Source organism: Tursiops truncatus, chromosome 14 (genome assembly GCF_011762595.2).
Source record: "Tursiops truncatus isolate mTurTru1 chromosome 14, mTurTru1.mat.Y, whole genome shotgun sequence".
Classification (NCBI taxonomy): domain Eukaryota; kingdom Metazoa; phylum Chordata; class Mammalia; order Artiodactyla; family Delphinidae; genus Tursiops; species Tursiops truncatus.
This window is the reverse complement of record NC_047047.1, coordinates 24621956-24643652: the sequence shown is the minus strand read 5'-3', so window position 1 is coordinate 24643652 and position 21697 is coordinate 24621956. Positions and strand designations below refer to the sequence as shown.

The 21697-nt window shown below is 39.1% G+C and overlaps 1 protein-coding gene across 1 annotated transcript in view; it reads right to left on the bottom strand.

Annotated features, from left to right (window-relative positions):
- Window positions 1–21251, bottom strand: part of TACR1 (tachykinin receptor 1) — a 94014-nt gene extending 72763 nt beyond the window's left edge. The window contains exon 1 of the mRNA XM_033838339.2: window positions 20863–21251. Coding sequence (XP_033694230.1) covers window positions 20863–21251 — 389 coding nt within the window. The remainder of the gene's footprint in view (window positions 1–20862) is intronic.
- Window positions 21252–21697: the final 446 nt, after the last annotated feature.

The following is a 21697-nucleotide window of genomic DNA, read 5'->3' as shown; positions in this document are numbered from 1 at the left end:
GGAACGAAGCAGCTTGGGATGGAACACAGCTCACGCCCCTTCTAGGGTACTGCTCCCTTCCCCCATGTTGTGAGGACCCCTCCTGCCTGGAATCTTGTTCTCCAGTGGATGCTGGACTCAAAGTGGCTGAAGTCAAGTACTCCTACCTCACTGGCCTGGTTACAGGGTCCTCACTTGGGGAAGGGGAGCCATGCCAACCTCTTTTCCCATCCCTTTGTTACTATTTTGCACTCTTAACACCTGCCAATAAATATTGTCTACACTGAAAACAATTATTTTTTGCAGAGTTCATGGATCCATCCCTTAAAATATGCATTTTTTTTTTCACAGTAGGAATTATGTCTTATACCGCCTTTTGGGTTTAAGTATCTGACAAAGTCTCCGAATCATGCATTTGATTCTCTGACAGGCAGGTGTTTCTGGCTTCCATGGGACTGAATAGTCAATGGAGACTTCAGAAATGAGCAGACAAATAGAACAGCTGTCAGCTGGCTCCAAATAATTCCACATAATTCTTTTCTACAGTCTTTGGACTCTAGGATCTCTAGGCTGGAACTGGGGCCAGGCTTACAAGGAAAGCAATTTCATTCAGTATGTGCACTACAAATTCACACTGTGCACCTGCCGCACGCAGAGCACTGTGTTTCCTTGTGAACTCCGAGCTTCTAATTTCTCCAAGGAGAAAACGCATATAAATAAACAGCCACAAAACATGACAGTAGGATATGTGACCTCAAGTGGTAATCTGATAAATACCTCAGAGCCTTAGGGAGGCTGCAGATTCGGAATGGCAGGTGGATTATTGAAGAGGCTTAAAGGGGTGTGCTTGGCTGGATTTGGGGTGAGCCTGCTGAGCATCTGGCTTGAAGGGCAAGAAGCATTCAGAGACTTCCTCCCTTCTCCATGTTATGATTAGTTAGATCTTCCCTGTCTGAGAAGCGTGATGGCTCAGTTTTCATGAAGGCTTCCCTGATTGTCCTTTTATAGAATACCTTTTAGAATAACTTTTCCTAGATTTTCTTGCTAGGGACTTAGGCTTTCCTTCTCTGGTCTGTAAGAGCGATGGCACAGACAGTGTTCAGTATATGAAAGAATATTAGGATGCCTCAGGTCAGCTTTTACACATGTAATCAGAACTGATGATAGCTCCCCGGAAGGAAATCCCCAGGATCTTTTCCTTCTCCGACTTTTGGTAGTCTTTTTTAAAATTTATTTTATTCAAGTATTGTTGATTTATAATATAGTGTTAGTTTCTACTGTACACCAAAGTGGTTTTTATATATATATATATATATATATATATATATATATATGTACATTCTAAGGGTTGATAGTAATTTTTTTCCTTGTGATGAGAGCTCTTAGGATTTATTCTCTTAACAACTTTCATATATAACATACAGCAGTGTCAATTATATTTATCATGTTGTACATTACATCCTTAGTACTTTTTTATCTTATAATGAAAATTTGTACCTTTTGGCTACTTTTACCCAATTCCCACTCCCCCAACCCCCACCTCTGAAAACCACAAATCTGATCTTCTTTTTCTATGAGTTTGTTTGTTTTTGAAGTATAACACTATGTTAGTTCCTGGTATACAGCATAGTGATTGGATATTTCTATGCAGTTCAAAATGATCACCATAAGAAGTCTGGTTGTGATCTGTCACCATAAAAAGATATTACATAATTATGGACTTCCCACACTGTACATTTCATACCCATGTCTCTACTCTTATTTGAATATTTTAGTCATGACATATCAGCAAGTCACTGTGCCCCTCCTTTGTCAAACACACAAAAGTGTCAGCATGACTCTGAAAATGTTATCACCTATTTGGGAAATATAATTATGCTTTAACAAAAGGACACTAAGTGTAGGTAGTCTTGAAGTCAGGAGAGAGCGGAATTAGGAATAGACTTGCAAAAGATATTGTGGTGGAGGTGAGTAGTAATCTATAAATCTCTGGGCAAATTTCCCTGGTTGATTTGGTGGCTATAAAGTCTGTTACTCAACTACCATCTACAGAGCATTGAAAGGGCAAAGACAGGGATTTCCCTGGTGGCACAGTGGTTAAGAATCTGCCTGCCAATGCAGGGGACACGGGTTTGAGCCTTGGTCCGGGAAGATGCCACATGCCACGGGGCAACTAAATCTGTGCATCACAACTACTGAGCTTGTGCTGTAGAGCCCGTGAACCACAAATACTGAGCCCACACGCCACAACTACTGAAGCCCGCGTGCCTAGAGCCCGTGCTCCGCAACAAGAGAAGCCACTGTAATAAGCCCACGCACCCCAACGAAGAGTAGCCTCTGCCTGCCGCAACTAGAGAATGCCCGCACGCAACAAGGAAGACCCAACGCAGCCAAAAATAAATAAATAAATTTATATATAAGAAAGAAAGGGCAGGGCTTCCCTGGTGGCGCAGTGGTTGAGAGTCCGCCTGTCGATGCAGGGGACACGGGTTCGTGCCCTGGTCCGGGAAGATCCCACATGCCGCGGAGCAGCTGGGCCCGTGAGCCATGGCCGCTGAGCCTGCGCGTCCGGAGCCTGTGCTCCGCGGCGGGAGAGGCCACGACAGTGAGAGGCCCGCGTACCGCAAAAAAAAGAAAGAAAGAAAGAAAGAAAGAAGGCAAAGACAACTCTCAACCTGCAGTGAATCAAGCATTGTCTGGCTACTTCCAACGGAGGTCCAGTATACTGCAGACCTGATGACCTTCTATACTTGGGGTGGTATCCTGAAAAGAATCCTGAGAAGTCTTGATTTCCCTCTTGGTTCTGCCTCTTTCCTGCTGCCTGACAGCAATGAAACCTTTGTTTCCTCTTTAGTCATGGGGTTGTTGTGGCAATCCTAGAATCAGAGCCAGTGGATGTGGATTTGTGCAATCACTATTGTCTTCTTTCCAATTTGCTGAAGGGCTGGACCTGGTTGGTCATGACTAGAGTCTCTTTTGAGTGTTTGTATTAAAATTGTAGAATTGCTCACTGAAGCATTTCCCAGAGACAAGATCTTTCCCCTACAAAGCTGGACATGCAGCCGTGAAGATGCCTGTCTCAGCTTCAGCACCTCCCAGGCTCCTGCTTTCACTGTGTCTGTGCATTCTCAGACTTCACAGGAGCTTAGAGAGGATGCACAAGGGAGAATGTGGTGATTACACTGTCTCTTTTGGATATTATTTCAAATGCAAATTTTTAATTTACTTTTAACTCAGAATAAATGTTCAGACTTTAATAAATTTAACCTAACAGTCATCCTCATGGCCGAATTGGTGATACATGGCTCAGAATCTAATGTGACTGGGGCTTAAGGGGGATCGCATAAGCATATCAGTGCTGTAGCTCCAAATGGGTGGCAGAAAGCCATATTTTATTTTTATTGCAAAAATTGTAATTTGGAAGCCCATTTCAGTTAACTCTGCCATTTCCTGAGTGTAGGCGCTATTTCAGTGACAGATAAAAGTATTGTACACATAAAGCCAGAGAGACTAAAAAAGATTGACTTTAAAAATGTATATATTTTCATTTGTATGAAATAGAGCCATTTATAAATCTCCTTCCTCCCTTTTTTTCTTTCTTCTTTCTCTCTCTTGCAATTCTCACTTCTGGGGCTTGTGTAATGCACTTCTTTCTTATTTACCCTAAATCTAGTACCACTTGGATGACTTGTCTGCAGAAGGATACATATTTCCTTTCTTACTGTCCATTTGTATTTTGGATTCCATTAACATACATTTATATATTTATTTGTAACCACCCTGAACAATTCTTGCTTATTCGCTTGTAAGTTATCACAGAGTAAGTGCTGCAAGCCCCAGGAAATTACATTCAATAAATATTTATTGACTACATTGCGCTCATGGGACTAGAAGGCAGTCAATGAAATGTCTTTCTAGTTTATGCATTAATCATCAGGCTACCAGAGAGACTGTCTGGAGGCTGTGTGGGATGTAGATTATGTTCTCCACTTCAGGTTGTTTCAGTCCCGTGGTGGGCCATGAGCTCTGATTTGAATTGTATGTGGCCTCTCTGATGAAAACTTGAGGTGCTGTCTTCCTCTTGCATAATTTTGCTTTATAAAATGAACTCTCCATATAGTGCTTTAAGTCTGGCAAAATATAAGCCTGCACATTTTTAAAAACACAGAATGAAACAATCCTATTGTGAGAAAGAATTCCAATCTTCTGACAAGCTGCAGTATTCTCATAACTTTCACCTATACCAGCCCTAAGTCATTTGGCAAACAGAATGTCTTTCCTCTGCTAGGATATCTGTCTCACCACATCCTTCTTCTACATTTCCCTTCCAATTCCAGTCCTTGCTCTCCCTTATCCACACTCACTTCTTCCTGTGATGGTACAAGTTTCCTTTGAGGGACTGCATCTCCCTGGGTTCAAATGACCAGGAGGGGTGACAGCTAAGAGCATGGCTATCTCTTCTCTCTTTATCCTCCACAGATTCTTTGAGGATGGTAGTTGCTGTGACTTATTCATGCTGGTATCCTTGGCTTCCTCAGTTCCTAGGATATAGTAAATACTCAATGAAAGCTTAATTTAATAAATGAATATACAAATTTCTTGGCACATGGCAGGGGCTCTGTAAATGGTTGTTGAATAAAAATACATGCAGCAGGAGAAGTACATGCATATTATACCTTTGTTTCTCCCAGTCTGAACATATGTGAGAATAATTATTGCTCAGCGTTTTCTGTTGTACAGACATCCAGGATCATCCTGCAGGAGTGATCTCACTGGACCCAGGTCTTCAGAATTTCCTAGATCTTGACATTAAGCCCTTAAATTCTCAATAATTATTTGTCAAATAAATTCTGCATTGACCAGCATGTTGGGAACTGTACAAAACAAAACTCAGTCTTTCTACATGGCATCACCCTTTGGCTCTTCCTCTGAACAAGAGGTCACTTCATCCTTTCTCCTACTCCCCTCCCTTCCATTATAAGGAGCACATAGTCCTTCTACCTGAGGTCACTAACATTTCATCAGTTGGGGTTTTCTTCCAGGACATTTCCTTAATCATCAAAATTCAGGGAACTTATTTAGCCAGATCATTTGACCAGCAACTTTATCTACTCAACTAAGACAAATCTCACAACTTATAACCAAAGAGGTCTTTGAGCAGGCAATAGAGATGACACAGAGTCATCTACTAAATCATTGTGGTAATGGCAGAGCCTCTCACGTTCTCGCTGCTGTTATGTACAACTCTAAATAGCATGAATTTTTTGCCTCCAAGCCCAAGTAGATTCATAACACTGTTGGTGGACTCATTTCAAAAAGTACCAAATAACAACAAGATTTCAGTAAACAAGACCATAAGAAATGGGTACAAAGACAGATGAAACCAAGAGCCTGTGACCATTTAGAGTGAATTGAAGGAGGGGATGTGGCTGACTGTTGTCCAAGTTGTCCTATTCAGGTGGACCCATGTGGTTCAAATATGATTCAGATGTAGAGTCTCCAGCCAGGGTTACCATAAAAGTATACATGACTAAAGACTGAAATGGACTATGGGTAAAATGCAGTAAAGGTCTAAACCAAATATAATATCCTGAGTGTTTTGAGGAACAGCCAAGATGACAGAGTAGGAAGACCCTGAGCTCAACTCCTCCCATGGACACACCAAAATTAGTGAGAATGACATGAAGATGAACCAAAAAGATTTTCCACATCTAAATATATAAAGAAGGAACCACAAGGAGACAGGTGGGATGGGGGGCAAAGACATGGTATAGTCAAGATCCACAATCCTGGCGAGCTGACCAACAAATAGGAGGATAATCACAATTGAAGAGGTTCTTCCCAAGGAGTGAGGGGTCCAAGCCCCACAGAGGGCTCCCAATCCCAGAGGTCCTTTACTTGGAAGGTGAGTCCCCAAACATCGGGGTTTGAAGGCTAACCAAGTTTGCATATGGGAGAGCTGGAGGCCTTTGGGAAACAGACTCTGGGCTTGAAGGGTACATGCAAAATTTCACACTCTCTGAGACCCACTGCAGAAGCAGTAATTTGAAAGGAGACCAGGTCAGACCCACTTGTTGATCTTAGAGAGCCCCTCAGAGAGGCAAGAGGGAACTGGGACTCCCACTGGAGACATAGACAATCAAGGCAGCCATTTTTTTAAAAATGGGCAAAGATATTTATTCCATATTAAAAACAAACAAAAGGAACGGCAAACAAGTTAAAACCACACACCACCTGATGTCAGTAGGGATGCTGGTATTTTAATCTACCAATCTGTTTGTAATGAAGGCTTTTAAGCAATCCCACTTTCTATAATGGAAGCTTTCAAAGGAGCTGGGGTAGCTGGTATGGGTAGGTTAACATTTAATAGGCTCTGGATCATTCACATCCAGATATCAATCTCTGTGGGTTTTTTTTTTAATTTTTATTTTACTCTATTGGAGCATAGTTGATTAACAATGTTTTGTTAGTTTCAGGTGTATAGCAAAGTGATTCAGTTATACATATGCATGTGTCTATTCTTTTTTAAAATTCTTTTCCCATTTACATTATTACAGAGCATTAAGCAGAGTTCCCTGTGCTATACAGTAGGTACTTGTTGGTTATCCATTTTAAATACAAGAGTAGTATGTACATGTTAATCCCAAACTCCCAATCTATCCCTCCCACCCACCCTTCACCTCTGGTAACCATAAGTTCCTTCTCTGTTTCTGTTTTGTAAATAAGTTCATTTGTATCATTTTTTAAAGATTCTGCATATAAGCGATATCATATGGTATTTGTCTTTCCCTGTCTGACTTCACTTACTATGATAATCTCCAGGTCCATCCATGTTGCTGCAAATCACATTATTTCATTCTTTGTAATGACTAAATAATATTCCATTTCATATATACTACATCTTCTTTATGTATTCATTTGTTGATGGACATTTAGGTTGCTTCCATGTCCTGGCTATTGTAAACAGTGCTACAATGAACATTGGGGTGCATGTATCTTTTTGAACCATGTTTTTCTCTGGATATATGCCGAAGAGTGGGATTACTGGATCATATGGTAGCTCTATTTTTAGTCCCTTAAGGAACCTCCATACTGTTCTCCACAGTGGCTGTACCAATTTACATTCCCACCAACAGTGTAGGAGGGTTCCCTTTTCTCCACACCATCTCCAGTATTTACTGTTTGTAGATTTTTTGATGATGGCCATACTGACAAGTGTGAGGTGATATCTCATTGTAGTTTTGAGTATTGTAGTTTTAGAGTATTTCTCTAATACTTAGTGATATTGAACATCTTTTCATGTGCCTCTTGGATATCTGTACGTCTTCTTTGGAGAAATGTCTGTTTAGGTCTTCAGCCCATTTTTTGATTGGGTTGTTTGTTTTTTTCATATTGAGTTACATGAGCTGTTTGTAAATTTTGGAGACTGATCCCTTGTCATTGCATTGTTTGCAAATACTTTCTCCCATTCTGTGGGTTGTCTTTTTGCTTTGTCCATGGTTTTCTTTGCTGTGCAAAAGGTTTTGAGTTTAATTAGGTCCATTTGTTTATTTTTGATCTGTCTAGGAGACATATCAAAAAAGATATTGCTGTGATTTATGTCAAAGTATGTTCTGCCTAATTTTCCTCTAAGAATTTTATAGTAACCAGTCTTACATTTAGGCTTTAATCCATTTTGAGTTTGTTTTTGTATATGGTGTTAAAGAATGTTCTAAGTTCATTTTTTTACATGTGGATGTCCAGTTTTCCCAGCATCATTTATTGAAGAGACTTTCTTCCATTGGATAGTCTTGCTTCCATTGTCAGGGATTAATTGACCATAGGTGCATGGGTTTACTTCTGGGCTTTCTATCCTATCCCATTGATCTATATTTCTGGTTTTGTGCCAGTACTATACTGTTTTGATGACTGTAGTTTCATAGTATAGTCTAAAGTCAAGGAGCCTGATTCCTCTAGCTCCGTTTTTTCCCTCAAGATTGCTTTGGATATTCGGTGTCTTTTGTGCCTCCATACAAATTTTAACATACTTTGTTCTAGTTCTGTGAAAAATGCCATTGGTAATTTGATAGGGATGGCATTGACTCTGTAGATTGCCTTGGGTAGTAGTCTTTTTGACATTATTGATTCTTTCAATCCAGAACATGGTATATCTTTCCATTTGTTTGTGCCACCTTCAATTACTTTCATCAGCATCTTACAGTTTTTGGAGTACAGGTTCTTTGTATCCTTAGGTAGTTATATTCCTAGGTATTTTATTCTTTTTGATGTGATGGTAAATGGGATTGTTTCTTTAATTTCTCTTTCTGATCTTTTGTTGTTGTTACTGTAGAGAAGTGCAAGAGATTTCTGTGTATTAATTTTGTATCCTGAAACGTTACCAAATTCATTGATGAGCTCTAGTATTTTACTGGTGGCATCTTTAGGATTATCTACGTATAGTATCGTGTCATCTGCAAACTGTGAGAGTTTTACTTCTTCCTTTCCAGTTTGCATTTATCTTATTCTTTTTCTGCTTTAATGCCATGGAAAGGACTTCCAAAACTATGTTGAATAAAAGTGGTGAGATTGGACATCCTTGTCTTGTTCCCGATCTTAGAGGAAATGCTTTCAGCTTTTCACCAGTGAGCATGATGTTAGTGGTAGGTTTGTCATATATGGCCTTTATTAAGTTGAGGTAAGTTCCCTCTATGCCTACTTTCTGGAGGTTTTTTTTTTTTAATCATAAATGGGTGTTGAATTTGTCAAAAGGTTTTCTGTATCTATTTAGATGATCATATGGGTTTTATTCCTCAATTTGTTATGTGGTGTATCACACTGATTGATTTGTGGATATTGAAAAATCCTTGCATCCCTGGGATAAATCTCACTTGATCATGGAGTACATCATAATGTATTGTTGGATTTGGATTGCTAGTATTTTCCTGAGGATTTTTTACATGTATGTTCATCAGTGATATTGGCCTATAATTTTCTTTTTCTGTGGTATCTTTGTCTGGTTTTGGTATCAGTGTGATGGCGGCCTCATAGAATGAGTTTGCAATTATTCCTTCCTCTGCAAGTTTTTGGAGGAGCTTGAGAGTGATAAGTGTTAACTTGTCTCTAAACGTTTGATAGAATTCTCCTGTGAAGCCACTGGGTCCTGGAATTTTGTTTATTGGGAGTTTTTAAATCACAGTTTCAATTTCAGTACTTGGGATTTGTCTGTTCATATTTTCTATTGCTTCTGGGTTCAGACTTGGGAGATTGTACCTTTCTAAGAATTTGTCCATTTCTTCCAGGCTGTGCATTTTATTGGCACATAGTTGCTTGTAATAGTCTCTTATGATCCTTTGTATTTCTGTGGTGTCCGTTGCAACTTCTCCTTATTCATTTCTAATTTTATTGATTTGAGCCCTCTCCCTTTATTTCTTGATGAGTTTGGATAAAGGTTTATCAATTCTATTTATCTTTGCAAAAACCAGCTTTTGATCTTTTAATTTTTTTAACAACGTTATTGGAGTATAATTGCTTTACAAAGGTGGTTACATTCTGCTTTATAACAAAGTGAATCAGCTATATATATATATACATATATCCCCATATCTCCTCCACCTTGTGTCTTCCTCACACCCTCCTTATCCCACCCCTCTAGGTGGTCACAAAGCACCAAGCTGAACTCCCTGTGCTTTGCGACTGCATCCCACTAGCTATCTATTTTACATTTGGTAGTATAAAGAAGTCAATGCCACTCTCTCACTTCGTCCCAGCTTACCCTTCCCCCTCCCCATGTCCTCAAATCCATTCTCTACATCTGTGTCTTTATTCCTGTCCTGCCCCTAGGTTCTTCAGAACCATTTTCTTCTCTTTTTTTAGATTCCATATATATGTGTTACCATACGGTACTTATTTTACTCTTTATGACTTACTTCATTCTGTATGACAGTCTCTAGGTCCTTCCACCTCACTACAAATAACTCAGTTTCGTTTTATTTTATTGCTGAGTAATATTCCATTGTATATATGTGCCACATCTTCTTATTCCATTCATCTTTTGATGGACACTTAGGTTGCTTCCATGTCCAAGCTAATGTAAATAGAGCTGCAATGGACATTGTGTTACACCACTCATTTGGAATTATGGTTTTCTCAGGGTATATGCCCAGTAGTGAGATTGCTGGGTCATACGGTAGTTATAATTTTAGTTTCTTAGGGAACGTCCATACTGTTCTCCATACTGGCTGTATCAATTTCCATTCCCACCAACAGCGTAAGAGGGTTCCATTTACTTCACACCCTCTCCAGCATTTATTGTTTGTAGATTTTTTGCTGATGGCCATTCTGACTGGTGTGAGGTGATACCTCATTGAAGTTTGATTTGCATTTCTCTAACGATTAGTGATGTTGAGCATCCTTTCATGTTTGTTGGCAATCCGTACATCTTCTTTGGAGAAATGTCTATTTAGGTCTTCTGCCCATTTTTGGACTGGGTAGTTTTTTTGTGTTTTTTTTGATATTGAGCTGTATGAGCTGCTTGTAAATTTGGAGATTAATCCTTTGTCTGTTGCTTCATTTGCAAATATTTTCTCCAATTATGAGGGTTGCCTTTTTGCCTTGTTTATGGTTTCCTTTGCTGTGTAAAAGCTTTTAAGTTTCATAAGGTCCCACTTGTTTATTTTTGATTTATTTCCATTTCTCTAGGAAGTGGGTCCAAAAGCATCTTGCTGTGATTCATGTCATAGAGTGTTCTGCCTATGTTTTCCTCTAAGAGTTTTATAGCGTCTGGCCTTACATTTAGGTCTTTAATCCATTTTGAGTTTATTTTTGTGTATAGTGTTAAGGAGTGTTCTAATTTCATTCTTTTACAGGTAGCTGTCCAGTTTTCCCAGCACCACTTACTGAAGAGACAGTCTTTTCTCCATTGTATACTCTTGCTTTCTTTATTAAAAATAAGGTGACCATATATACATGGGTTTATCTCTGTGCTTTCTATCCTGTTCCATTGATCTATATTTCTGGTTTTGTGCCAGTACCATACTCTCCTGATTACTGTAGCTTTGTAGTATAATCTGAAGCCTGGGAGCCTGTTTGCTCCAGCTCCGCTTTTTCCTCAAGTTGTCTTTTGCTATTTGGGGTCTTTTGCATTTGCATACAAATTGTGAAATTTTTTGTTCTAGTTCTGTGAAAAATGCCATTGGTAGTTTGATAGGGATTGCACTGAATCTGTAGATTGCTATGGGTAGTATAGTCATTTTCACAACATTGACTCTTCCAGTCCAATAACATGGTATATTTCTCCATCTATTTGTATCATCTTTAATTTCTTTCATCAGTGTCTTATAGTTTACTGCATACAGGTCTTTTGTCTCCTTAGGTTGGTTTATTCCTAGGTATTTTATTCCTTTTGTTGCAATTGTAAATGGGACTGCTTCCTTAATTTCTCTTTCAGATTTTTCACTCATTAGTGTGTAGAATGCAGGAGATTTCTGTGTATTAATTTGTATCCTGCTACTTCACCAAATTCATTGATTAGCTCTAGTAGTTTTCTGGTAGCATCTTTAGGATTGTCTATATATAGTATCATGTCATCTGCAAAGAATGATAGCTTTACTTCGTTTTTTCCTATTTGGATTCCGTTTATTTCTTTTTCTTCTCTGACTGCTGTGGCTAAAACTTCCAATACTATGTTGAATAATAATGGTGAGAGTGGACAACCTTGTCTTATTCCTCATCTTAGAGGAAATGGTTTCAGCTTTCCACCATTGAGAATGGTGTTAGCTGTGTGTTTGTCATATATGGCCTTTATTGTGTTGAGGTAAGTTCCCTCTATGCCTGCTTTCTGGAGGATTTTTTATCATAAAAGTGTATTGAACTTTGTTGAAAGATTTTTCTTTATCTATTGAGATGATCATATGGTTTTCTCCTTCAATCTGCTAATATTGTTTATCACGTTGATTCACCTGCGTGTATTCAAGAATCCTTGCATTCCTGGGATAAATCTCACTTGATCATGCTGTATGATCATTTTAATGTGCTGTTGGATTCTGTTTGCTAGCATTTTCTTCAGGATTTTTACATCTATGTTCATCAGTGATATTGACCTGTAGTTTTCTTTCTTTGTGACATCTTTGTCTGTTTTTGTTATCATGGTGATGGTGACCTCAGAGAATGAGTTTGGGAGTGTTCCTCCTGCTGCTATATTTTAGAAGATTTTTAGAAGGATAAGTGTTAGCTCTTCTCTAAATATTTTAGAGAATTCTCCCGTGAAGCCTTCTGGTCCTGGGCTTTTGTTTGTTGGAAGATTTTTAATCAAAGTCTCAATTTCAGTGCTTGTGATTTGTCTGGTTATATTTTCTATTTCTTCCTGGTTCAGTCTTGGAAGGTTGCGCTTTTCTAAGAACTTGTCCATTTCTTCCAGGTTTTCCATTTTATTGGCATATAGGTGCTTGTAGTAATCCCTCATGATCCTTTGTATTTCTGCACTGTCAGTTGTTACTTCTCCTTTTTCATTTCTAATTCTACTGATTTGAGTCTTCTCCCTTTTTTTCTTGATGAGTCTGGCTAATGGTTTATCAATTTTGTTTATCTTCTCAATGAACCAGCTTTCAGTTTTATTGATCTTTGCTATTGTTTCCTTCATTTCGTTTTCATTTATGTCTGATCTGATCTTTATGATTTCTTTCTTTCTGCTAACTTTGGTTTTTTTGTTCTTATTTCTCTATTTGCTTTAGTTGTAAGTTTATGGTGTTTAATTGAGATGTTTCTTATTTCTTAAGGTAGGATTGTATTGCTATAAACTTCCATCTTAGAACAGCTTTTGCTGCATTCAATAGGTTTTGGTGTTTTCATTGTCATTTGTTTCTAGGTATTTTTTGATTTTTTCAATGATATCTTGGTTATTAAGTAGTGTATTGTTTACCGTCCATGTGTTTGTATTTTTTATAGATTTTTTTCCTGTAATTGATTTCTAGTCTCATAGCACTGTGGTTGGAAAAGATACTTGATACGATTTCAATTTTCTTAAATTAATCAAAGCTTGATTTATGACCCAGTGTATGATCTATCATGGAGAATATTCCATGAGCCCTTGAGAAGAAAGTGTATTCTGTTGTTTCTGGATGGAATGTCCTATAAATGTCAATTAGTCCATCTTGTTTAAAGTATCATTTAAAGCTTCTGTTTCCCTATTTATTTTCATTTTTGATGATCTGTTCATTGGTGAAAGTGGGGTGTTAGAAGCCCCTACTATGATTGTGTTACTGTTGATTTCCCCTTTTATAGCTGTTAGTATTTTCCTTAGGTATTGAAGTTCACCTATGTTGGGTGTGCAAATATTTACAATTGTTATATCTTCTTCTTGGATTGATCCCTTGATCATTTTGTAGTGTCCTTCTTTGTTTCTTCTAATAGTCTTTATTTTAAAGTCTATTTTGTCTGATATGAAAATTGTTACTCCAGCTTTCTTTGTTTTCCATTTGAATGGAATAACTTTTTCCATGACGTCACTTTCAGTGTTTATGTGTCCCTAGGTCTGAAGTGGGTCTCTTGTGGACAGCATATATATGGGTCTTGTTTTTGTATCCATTCAGCCAGTCTATGTCTTTTGTTGGGAACATCTAATCCATTTACATTTAAGGTAATTATCGATATGTATCTTTCTATTACCATTTCCTGAATTGTTTTGAGTTTGTTATTTTAGGTCTTTTCCTGTCTGCTGGTGGGTGGAGCTGGGTCTTGTCCCTCTGGTGTCAGGGATGTGCTCAGGAAGACTTTAAGCAGACTGTCTGCTGATAAGTTGGGCTGTTTTCCTGCCCTGTTGGTTGTTTGGCCTGATGCATCCCAGCACTGGAGCCTAAAGTCTGTTGGGTGGGGCTAGGTCTTGGGGGAAAATGGTGGCCTCCAGAAGGGCTAATACCAATGAATACTCACCAGAGCTTCTGCTGCCAGTGTTTTTCTCCCTGCAGTGAGCCACAGCCACCCCCTGCCTCTGCAGGAGACCCTCTAATACTAGCAAGTAGCTCTGGCCCAGTCTCTTATGATGTCACTGCTTTTTTCCCTGGGTCTTCCTGCACAATAGACCTTGGGTGACCCCTCCAAGAATAGAGCTTCTGTTTCTTCCAGTCCTGTAGAATTCCTGCAATCAAACCCCACTGGCTCTCAAAGCCAGATTCTCTGGGACTCCTCCTCCCATTGCCAGACCCCCAGGCTGGGAAGCCTGATGTGGGGCTCAGGACTTTCACTTCTGTGGGAGAACTTCTGTGGTATAATTGTTTTCTGGTTTGTTGACCACCCATCTGGCGGGTATGGGATTTGCTTTTATTGCAATTACACCCCTCCTACTATCTCATTGTGGCTTCTTTTTTGTCTTTGGACTTAAGGTATCTTTTTTGGTAGGTTCCAGCGTTTTAGTTTTTTAGATGTTTTTTCAGCAGTTAGTTTTGATTTTGATGCTTTTGTAAGAAGGGATAAGCTCTCAACCTTCTACTCTGCCATCTTGCTGGCAAGTCTCTAAAGACAGCTATTTTTGAGAGCTCACTCTACCACAAGGACACTGGTTCTGGCAAGGACAATTTTTTTTTTTTTTTAACATCTTTATTGGGGTATAATTGCTTTACAATGGTGTGTTAGTTTCTGCTTTATAACAAAGTGAATCAGTCATACATAAACATATGTTCCCATATGTCTTCCCTGTTGCGTCTCCCTCCCTCCCACCCTCCCCATCCCACCCCTCCAGGCTGTCACAAAGCACCGAGCCAATATCCCTGTGCCATGCGGCTGCTTCCCACTAGCTATCTACCTTACTGCGTTTGTTACTATGTATATGCCCATGACTCTCTCTCGCCCTGTCACAGCTCACCCTTCCCCCTCCCCATAACCTCAAGTCCGTTCTCTAAGAGGTCTTGACATCTTCCCTCTAGCCCATTAACACTGGAGCCAGGTCCCATGCACCAGTAGTCCAGAACCAGCTCTGGGACTCCCTGGGCTATGCAGTCAACTATGCCAGGAACCAGAAATGCCCACCAGTAGGATAGGATCAGCCCAGTGACTTCCTGGGCCACATAATCAACCATGTTGGACCCTATACCACCCACCCATGTACTAGGAACAGCCCCATGGCCTCCTGGCACACACAGCCATGCTGGAATTTAGCACTGCTCACCAGCAGTACTGCAGTAGCTCCAGGACACCCAAGGCCATAACCCTGTCCACTAGTGGGCCAGTATCAGGGCTGGGACCCCCAGCACATGTAGTCAGCCATCCCAGGACCAGGATGTACCCACTAGTGACTGGCAGCATACACACAAGGCAGGACTGGCAGCCAGCTGGGTTGGAAAACAGCTCTGCCAACCAGCACACTCACAGTAGTTGGTCCCACTACAACAGATGGGCCCATTCAGCCCACACAGAGGGCACACCAAGATAATATATCTCTAGTGTCCAAAGGGGAATGTGCTACTGGTACCCAATGGAATCTGCTACATAAGTTCTTTTCTCTAACACTGGAAAAAATAACTGACCTAACCAATATATACAAATAAACACAGAGTCTTGGGCAAAATGAGACAACAAAGAAATATATTCCAAATGAGGGAACAAAATAAAACTCCAGGTGAAGGACTAAGTGAAGTGGAGAAGAGCAAAGCACTGAATAAAGGACTGATACTTATACAATAATAGAAGGGGACCTTAACACCCCACTTACATTAATGGATGATCTTTGAGACACAAATCAACAGGAAAACACTGGCAACAATGCATTAGAGAAACAACACATTAGATCAGATGAACTTAATAGACATATATAGAACATTTCATCCAAAAGTAGCAGAACACACATTCTTTTCAAGGGCACATGGAACATTCTCTAAAAATAGATCACATACTGATCCACAAAACAATCAATAAATTTAGAAAAATTGAAAACATATCAAGCATCTATTCTTTTTTACTATTTTATTTATTTATTTATTTGGCTGCATCAGGTCTTAGTTGCAGCATGCAGGATCTTTGTTGTGACATATGGGATCTTTAGTTGTGGTGTGCGGTCTCTTTGTTGCAGCACACAGACTTCTCTATTTGCAGCATGTGGGTTTCTCTCTAGCTGTGGCTTACGGGCTCCAGAGTATGCGGGCTCAGTACTTGTGGCATGGGGGCTTAGTTGCCCTGCAGCATGTGGGATATAAGTTCCCCAACCAGGGATTAAACCTGTGTCCCTGCATTGGAAGGTGAATTCTTAATCATTGGACCACCAGGGAAGTTTCCAAGCATCTACTCTGACCACAATGGTATGAGACTAGAAATCAACTACAAGAAAAAAACTGCAAAAACACAAACACATGGAGTCTAAACAATATGCTAGAAAACAATCAATGGGTCACTGAAGAAATCAAAGAGAAAATAAAAAATACCTGGAGAGAAATTGAAAGTGGATCCAAAATCTATGGTGTGCAGCAAAAACATTTACAAGAGGGAAGTTTATACAAGTGTACATCAGGAAACAAGAAAAATCTCGAACAAATAATTTAACCTTAAACCTAAAGGAACTAGAAAAAGAAACAAAATCCAAAGTAGTGGAAGGAAAAAAATAAAAAATATCAGAACAGAAATAAATGAAATAGAGACTGAAAAACAATAGGAACGATCAATGAAACTAAGAGCTGGTTCTTTGAAAAGATAAACAAAATTGATAAATCTTTAGCCAGACTCATCAAGAGAAAAAGAAAGAGGACCTAAATAAACAAAATCAGAAATGAAAAAGGAGAAGTTACAGATAAATACTTCAGAAATACAAAGGGTAATAAGAGATTACTATGAAAAATATACACCAATAAAGTGGACAACTTAAAAGAAATGGAAAATTCTTAGAAATGCATGATCTCCCAAGACTGAATCAGGAAGAAATAAAAAAATATGAATAGACAAATTAACAGTAGAGAAGCTGAATCAGTAATTTTAAAACTCCCAACTAACAAAAGTGAAGAATCAGGCAGCTTCACAGGTGAACTTTACAAAACATTTAAAGAAGAGCTAACATCTAACCTTCTCAAATTATTCCAAAATACTCAAGAGGAAGGAACACTTCCAAATTCATTATATGAAGCCAGCATCACCCTGATATCAACATCAGACAAAGATAACACAAAAAAGTAAAATACAGGTCAATATCACTGATGAACATAGATGCAAAAATCCTGAACAAAATGCTAGCAAACCGAATTAGACAATACATTAATAGTACCATTCATTATGATCTAGTGGAATCTATCACAGGGTTACAAGGGTGGTTCAATATCAGCAAATCAGTCAATGTGACACCCAAGTTAACAAATGAAGAATAAAAATTATAAGTTCATTCATTAGATGTAGAAAAGTTTTTGGCAAAATTTAACATCCATTTATGATAAAAACTCTCAACAAGTGGATATAGAGAGAATGTACCTCAACATATAAAGGTCATATATGACAAGCCCACCACTAACATCATACTTAATGGTGAAATGCTGAAAGCATTTCCTCTAAGATCAGGAACAAGGCAAGGATGTCCACTTTGGCCCCTTTTATTCAACATAGTATTAGAAGTCCTAGACACAGCAATTAAACAAGAAAAATAAATAAAAGGAATCAAAATTGGAAAGGAACAAGTAATGTTGTCACTGTTTGCTGATGACATGATATTATACATAGAGAATCCTAAAGACACCACCAATAAATATTCAAATTAATAAATTAATTCAGTAAAGGTGCAGCCTCCAAATTAATATACAATAATCTGTTCTGTTTCTATGTTATAGCAATGAACTATCATAAAGAGAAATTGAGAAAACAATCCTATTTAAAATCACATCAAAAAGAATAAAATCCCTAAGAATAAAGTTAACTAAGACAATTTTGTACTCCAAAAACTAGAAAACTCTGATGAAGTAACTTTAAGATGACACAAACAGATGGAAAGATATACCATGATCACAAATTGGAAAAATTAATATTGTTATAATGATCATACTATCCAAGGAAATCTACAGATTAAATGCAATTTCTATTAAAATACCAATGGCATTTTTAAAAAATTTCATTTCATTTTACCCAGTAATTCTACTTCTGGGAAATCTACCCTAAAGAAATAATCAAGAAAGCAAAATAAAATTATCATACAGAAATGTTTATTAGTACCTTAATCATAATGGCAAAACAATCTAGACATCACCTAGGTTCCCAGCATTAGGGAGATGGTTAAAGTAATAATGGCACATTCAAAAAATGGAATAATACGAAGCCACTATGATTATGTGACTGAAGACATTTTAATAACATGGGAAAATATTATTAATGTTTTCCATTAATATCAATGGAAAAAAGTAAGTTACAAAATTATCTAGAATCTGACTTCAATTATGTAGTGTAATAGTCATAAAAGAAATTCAACTGTTAACAGGTGTTATTTTTACATTGCGAATTAATGGTTGATTTGTATTTTTGTTTCTATGTCCTTCATGAACAAGGTTTAATTTTATAATCTGGAAAACCATGTTGCTTTCATTTTTAATATGATTCAAAGGTTATCTGTTAAAAATTCAAGGAGCATACAAAAAGATAATTTAACATTTCCTCAAAGTCTGCATTGTCATGGTGGAGAAAGAAGCAATCATTCATATGGAAAGAGCTCGAGGTCTCTTCCTTTCTAAAGCATTCTTGGGAGAGAATGGATGACCATGCCTGTGGTGGAGCTAGATTCATCAGAGGGCCTGAGGAGATTAATTTACTCAGCTCATGAGGCTGAGCAAGGAAAAACAGAAGGAGCACTTGGAGGACTTGGAGACACAGCCTTGAGGCATCATCCCTCACTCTACCTTGAACTCTAACCCTGAGCATGCCATTGATAATCTGCACATCAGGCACAGATGACATTTCTTGTTGTCATTGCTCTCAACTCTGACACCAGAGATCCTCTGACCTCACTGAGCAGGTGTCATGAAGGGTCAGGGTCTATGGTTTGCCTGGAGAGAAACAGTGGAGCCTGTGATGCCAGAGTCAAGGCAGCCAAAATCTGGCTCCTTGCCCAACGCACTGAAGAGTTTGACCCTGTATCTTGCCCCTAACCTTCTAAGTTCAAAGGGAAAGAGAAGGGCTGTGGAACATGTCATTTCTGTGTAAGCCAAAGCAAGAGAGCTGTCCTCTGGTGTTCCATCAGCTACTGAATGCTTGGGCTCATGCTGACTGTCAGGTCTCCCTTGAGCTCACACAAGTACCTGATGCAGTAAAAATACCAACTTCCCCTCTAATTTAGGGATAATCAAGACAGCGTTTGTAAGGCCGAAAAGGCACCAGGTTTCACTGCACATATAATCAGTTATACATCATGCTGTGAGTTTTCTAAGTTTAAGAGGGCTGATGTGAAGTTAAAAGAGCAAGTTAGTGCAGAAAGATTACAGGTACCTCACTTTCAGCAAACCAAATATCTAAAAACCAGAATAGCATAAGAGATAAATTTACAAAAGAATTCATTTCACTACCACTTTGAGTAATTGGTTTCCCTTCTACATTTAAAATATAAATTGATTCACCACAACTTATTTTACACACAACATATTAAGCACTTAAGAGTTGCATAAAGGGAACTTAAAAATTAGCATTTGGACATCACTGCAAAGAAAACATAGTTTTCTCTGATTTTAAAAGTGATCATTGACTACAGAACCTGCAAAAGACCTCAAATCAATTGCAAATCTCTATACAAAAGAATTCAGTAATTTGGGAATGATATTTTTTGAAGTTTTTCTCTTAGCTCCTTCTTTGGGCTTCTCATATTCATTTATCTCAGCAAGGCCATCAAAAGAACCCATTTTAAAATCACAGTGGTAGGTGTTTTAAACATACCTCCACATCCTAGGTAAACATTTAACACTTGTACACCCAGAGATATACACATTAGAGACCTAGGACACCCACCCAAAAGTCAATACAAATAGAGCTGTGCTCTAATGATCAATTTTCCATCATGCCACCTGAGGACACTTTCATTCCAGAACTGTAGCTCTAATGTGTGAAAATGCCAACACTTTCACTTTTAATCAGCTTCTGAAACCCTAGCCTGTTGGGTGCGGGAAAGAAAGAGCTTTCAATTGCCTTTAATTGCCTTTGCCAAGCATGTTTATCTGTAGATGTAGAGAGGCTAAAAACATTGACCTCACATGGCCAGAGAAGTTTAGAAAAACTCCTGGATCCTTAAGAACAGCATAGCTGCCTCTCATTTCTGAATGAGAACCCCTAGCAGCATAGAGAGAGCTGAATTAGAATCCTGAGTATTTTATGATTCTAATAAAATGCTTTTCACATCCAAATAATATTGGAGAGTTGTGTTGGGAGCAGAAAGCTCCTGAATATTCAGGAAAAATTGAAGATGAGAAAGTTGTCCTATGGGTACTTAAAACTGGAAGGTATCAAAAGGCTGTATAGCTGAATAGCAGGCCTGCAAGGATTCACAAAGCCCTAGCCAGGGGTTGGCCCCTTGGTCACATCCTGGGTATCCCCTTCAGGCATTAAAGGCAAAAGAGAGAAGGAATATATGGAAAGAAGCAAAGTAGGAGTTGAATGGAAAATGTCAGGAAGATGAGTGGAGAAGGGAAAAATAAAAGAGAGAAATGAAGAAAAAAGGTAGGATGTATACATAAAGGAAGGGAGACTGGTGATGGGTGAAAAAGAGTAGAAAAAGAAAGAAATAGAAAAGAAAATCGTGAGATAAGATAAAATACCCCATCAACAACTGACTCAGCTGACTGTCAGTATAAATCCAGGGGTTCAGGTGGCCAATCTCCACCTTGAACCAGGCACTATCCAACCCTGAAGCTGCATAGCAATGCTATCTTCCTTTAAGGATTTTTTCCCCTTTTCCACAAAGGGCAAGCTCACCTATCGAAGGCCACAGCTGTCATGGAGTAGATACTGGCAAAGACAGCAGCAATGGGGAAGAAGTTGTGGAATTTGCAGTAGAACAGGCCATAGTACCACTCGTTGTGGACAGCATAAGTGAAGTTCACCACTGTATTGAATGCAGCCATGGAGGCCTCTGCGAAGGCCAGGTTCACCAGGAAATAGTTAGTAACTGTCCTCATTCTCTTGTGAGCCAAGATGATCCACATCACCACCACGTTGCCCACCACGGAGGTCACCACAATGACTGTGTAGGCAGCTGCCCAAAGGACAATTTGCCAGGCCGGCTGCACAAACTGGTTGGGCTCCGAGGTGTTGGTGGAGATGTTTGGGAAGAGGTCTGAGTCCACAGGGAGGACGTTATCCATTTTTCTGCTAAGCAATTAAACCTTCCTCTCTGTACACACACACAAATCCTTTGCAGCAGGGTCCTGAGCCAGCGCCTGGGGTCAGAGTACTGTTTAACCAAGACAGGAGGGCTGCAGGCTCTTTCTAGACAGAACTCTTTCCTTGTAAGCAGAAGACTTGACGCTAAGATAAAAGCTTCTAGATGTGCTGTATACCCTTGGTGGCTTTGAATTCCTCCACTTTTGAGCTTCAGAAAGCACTTGAGTTCTGTAATCTGGAGACAGCGTCTCTCCTGCGTTGAGCTGGAAAAGAGAAAGAAATTCCACGGGTCGCGGTTCCAGGAAGCAGAGATCCTCCACCTTACTGCACCTGCTGCTGCTTGCAACTGCTATTCCTCCTATCTGCAGCGGGAAAGGCAAAGTCCTGTGCTGCGTGAGGACTTCGGGGCGAAGGTGGGGGTGGGAGG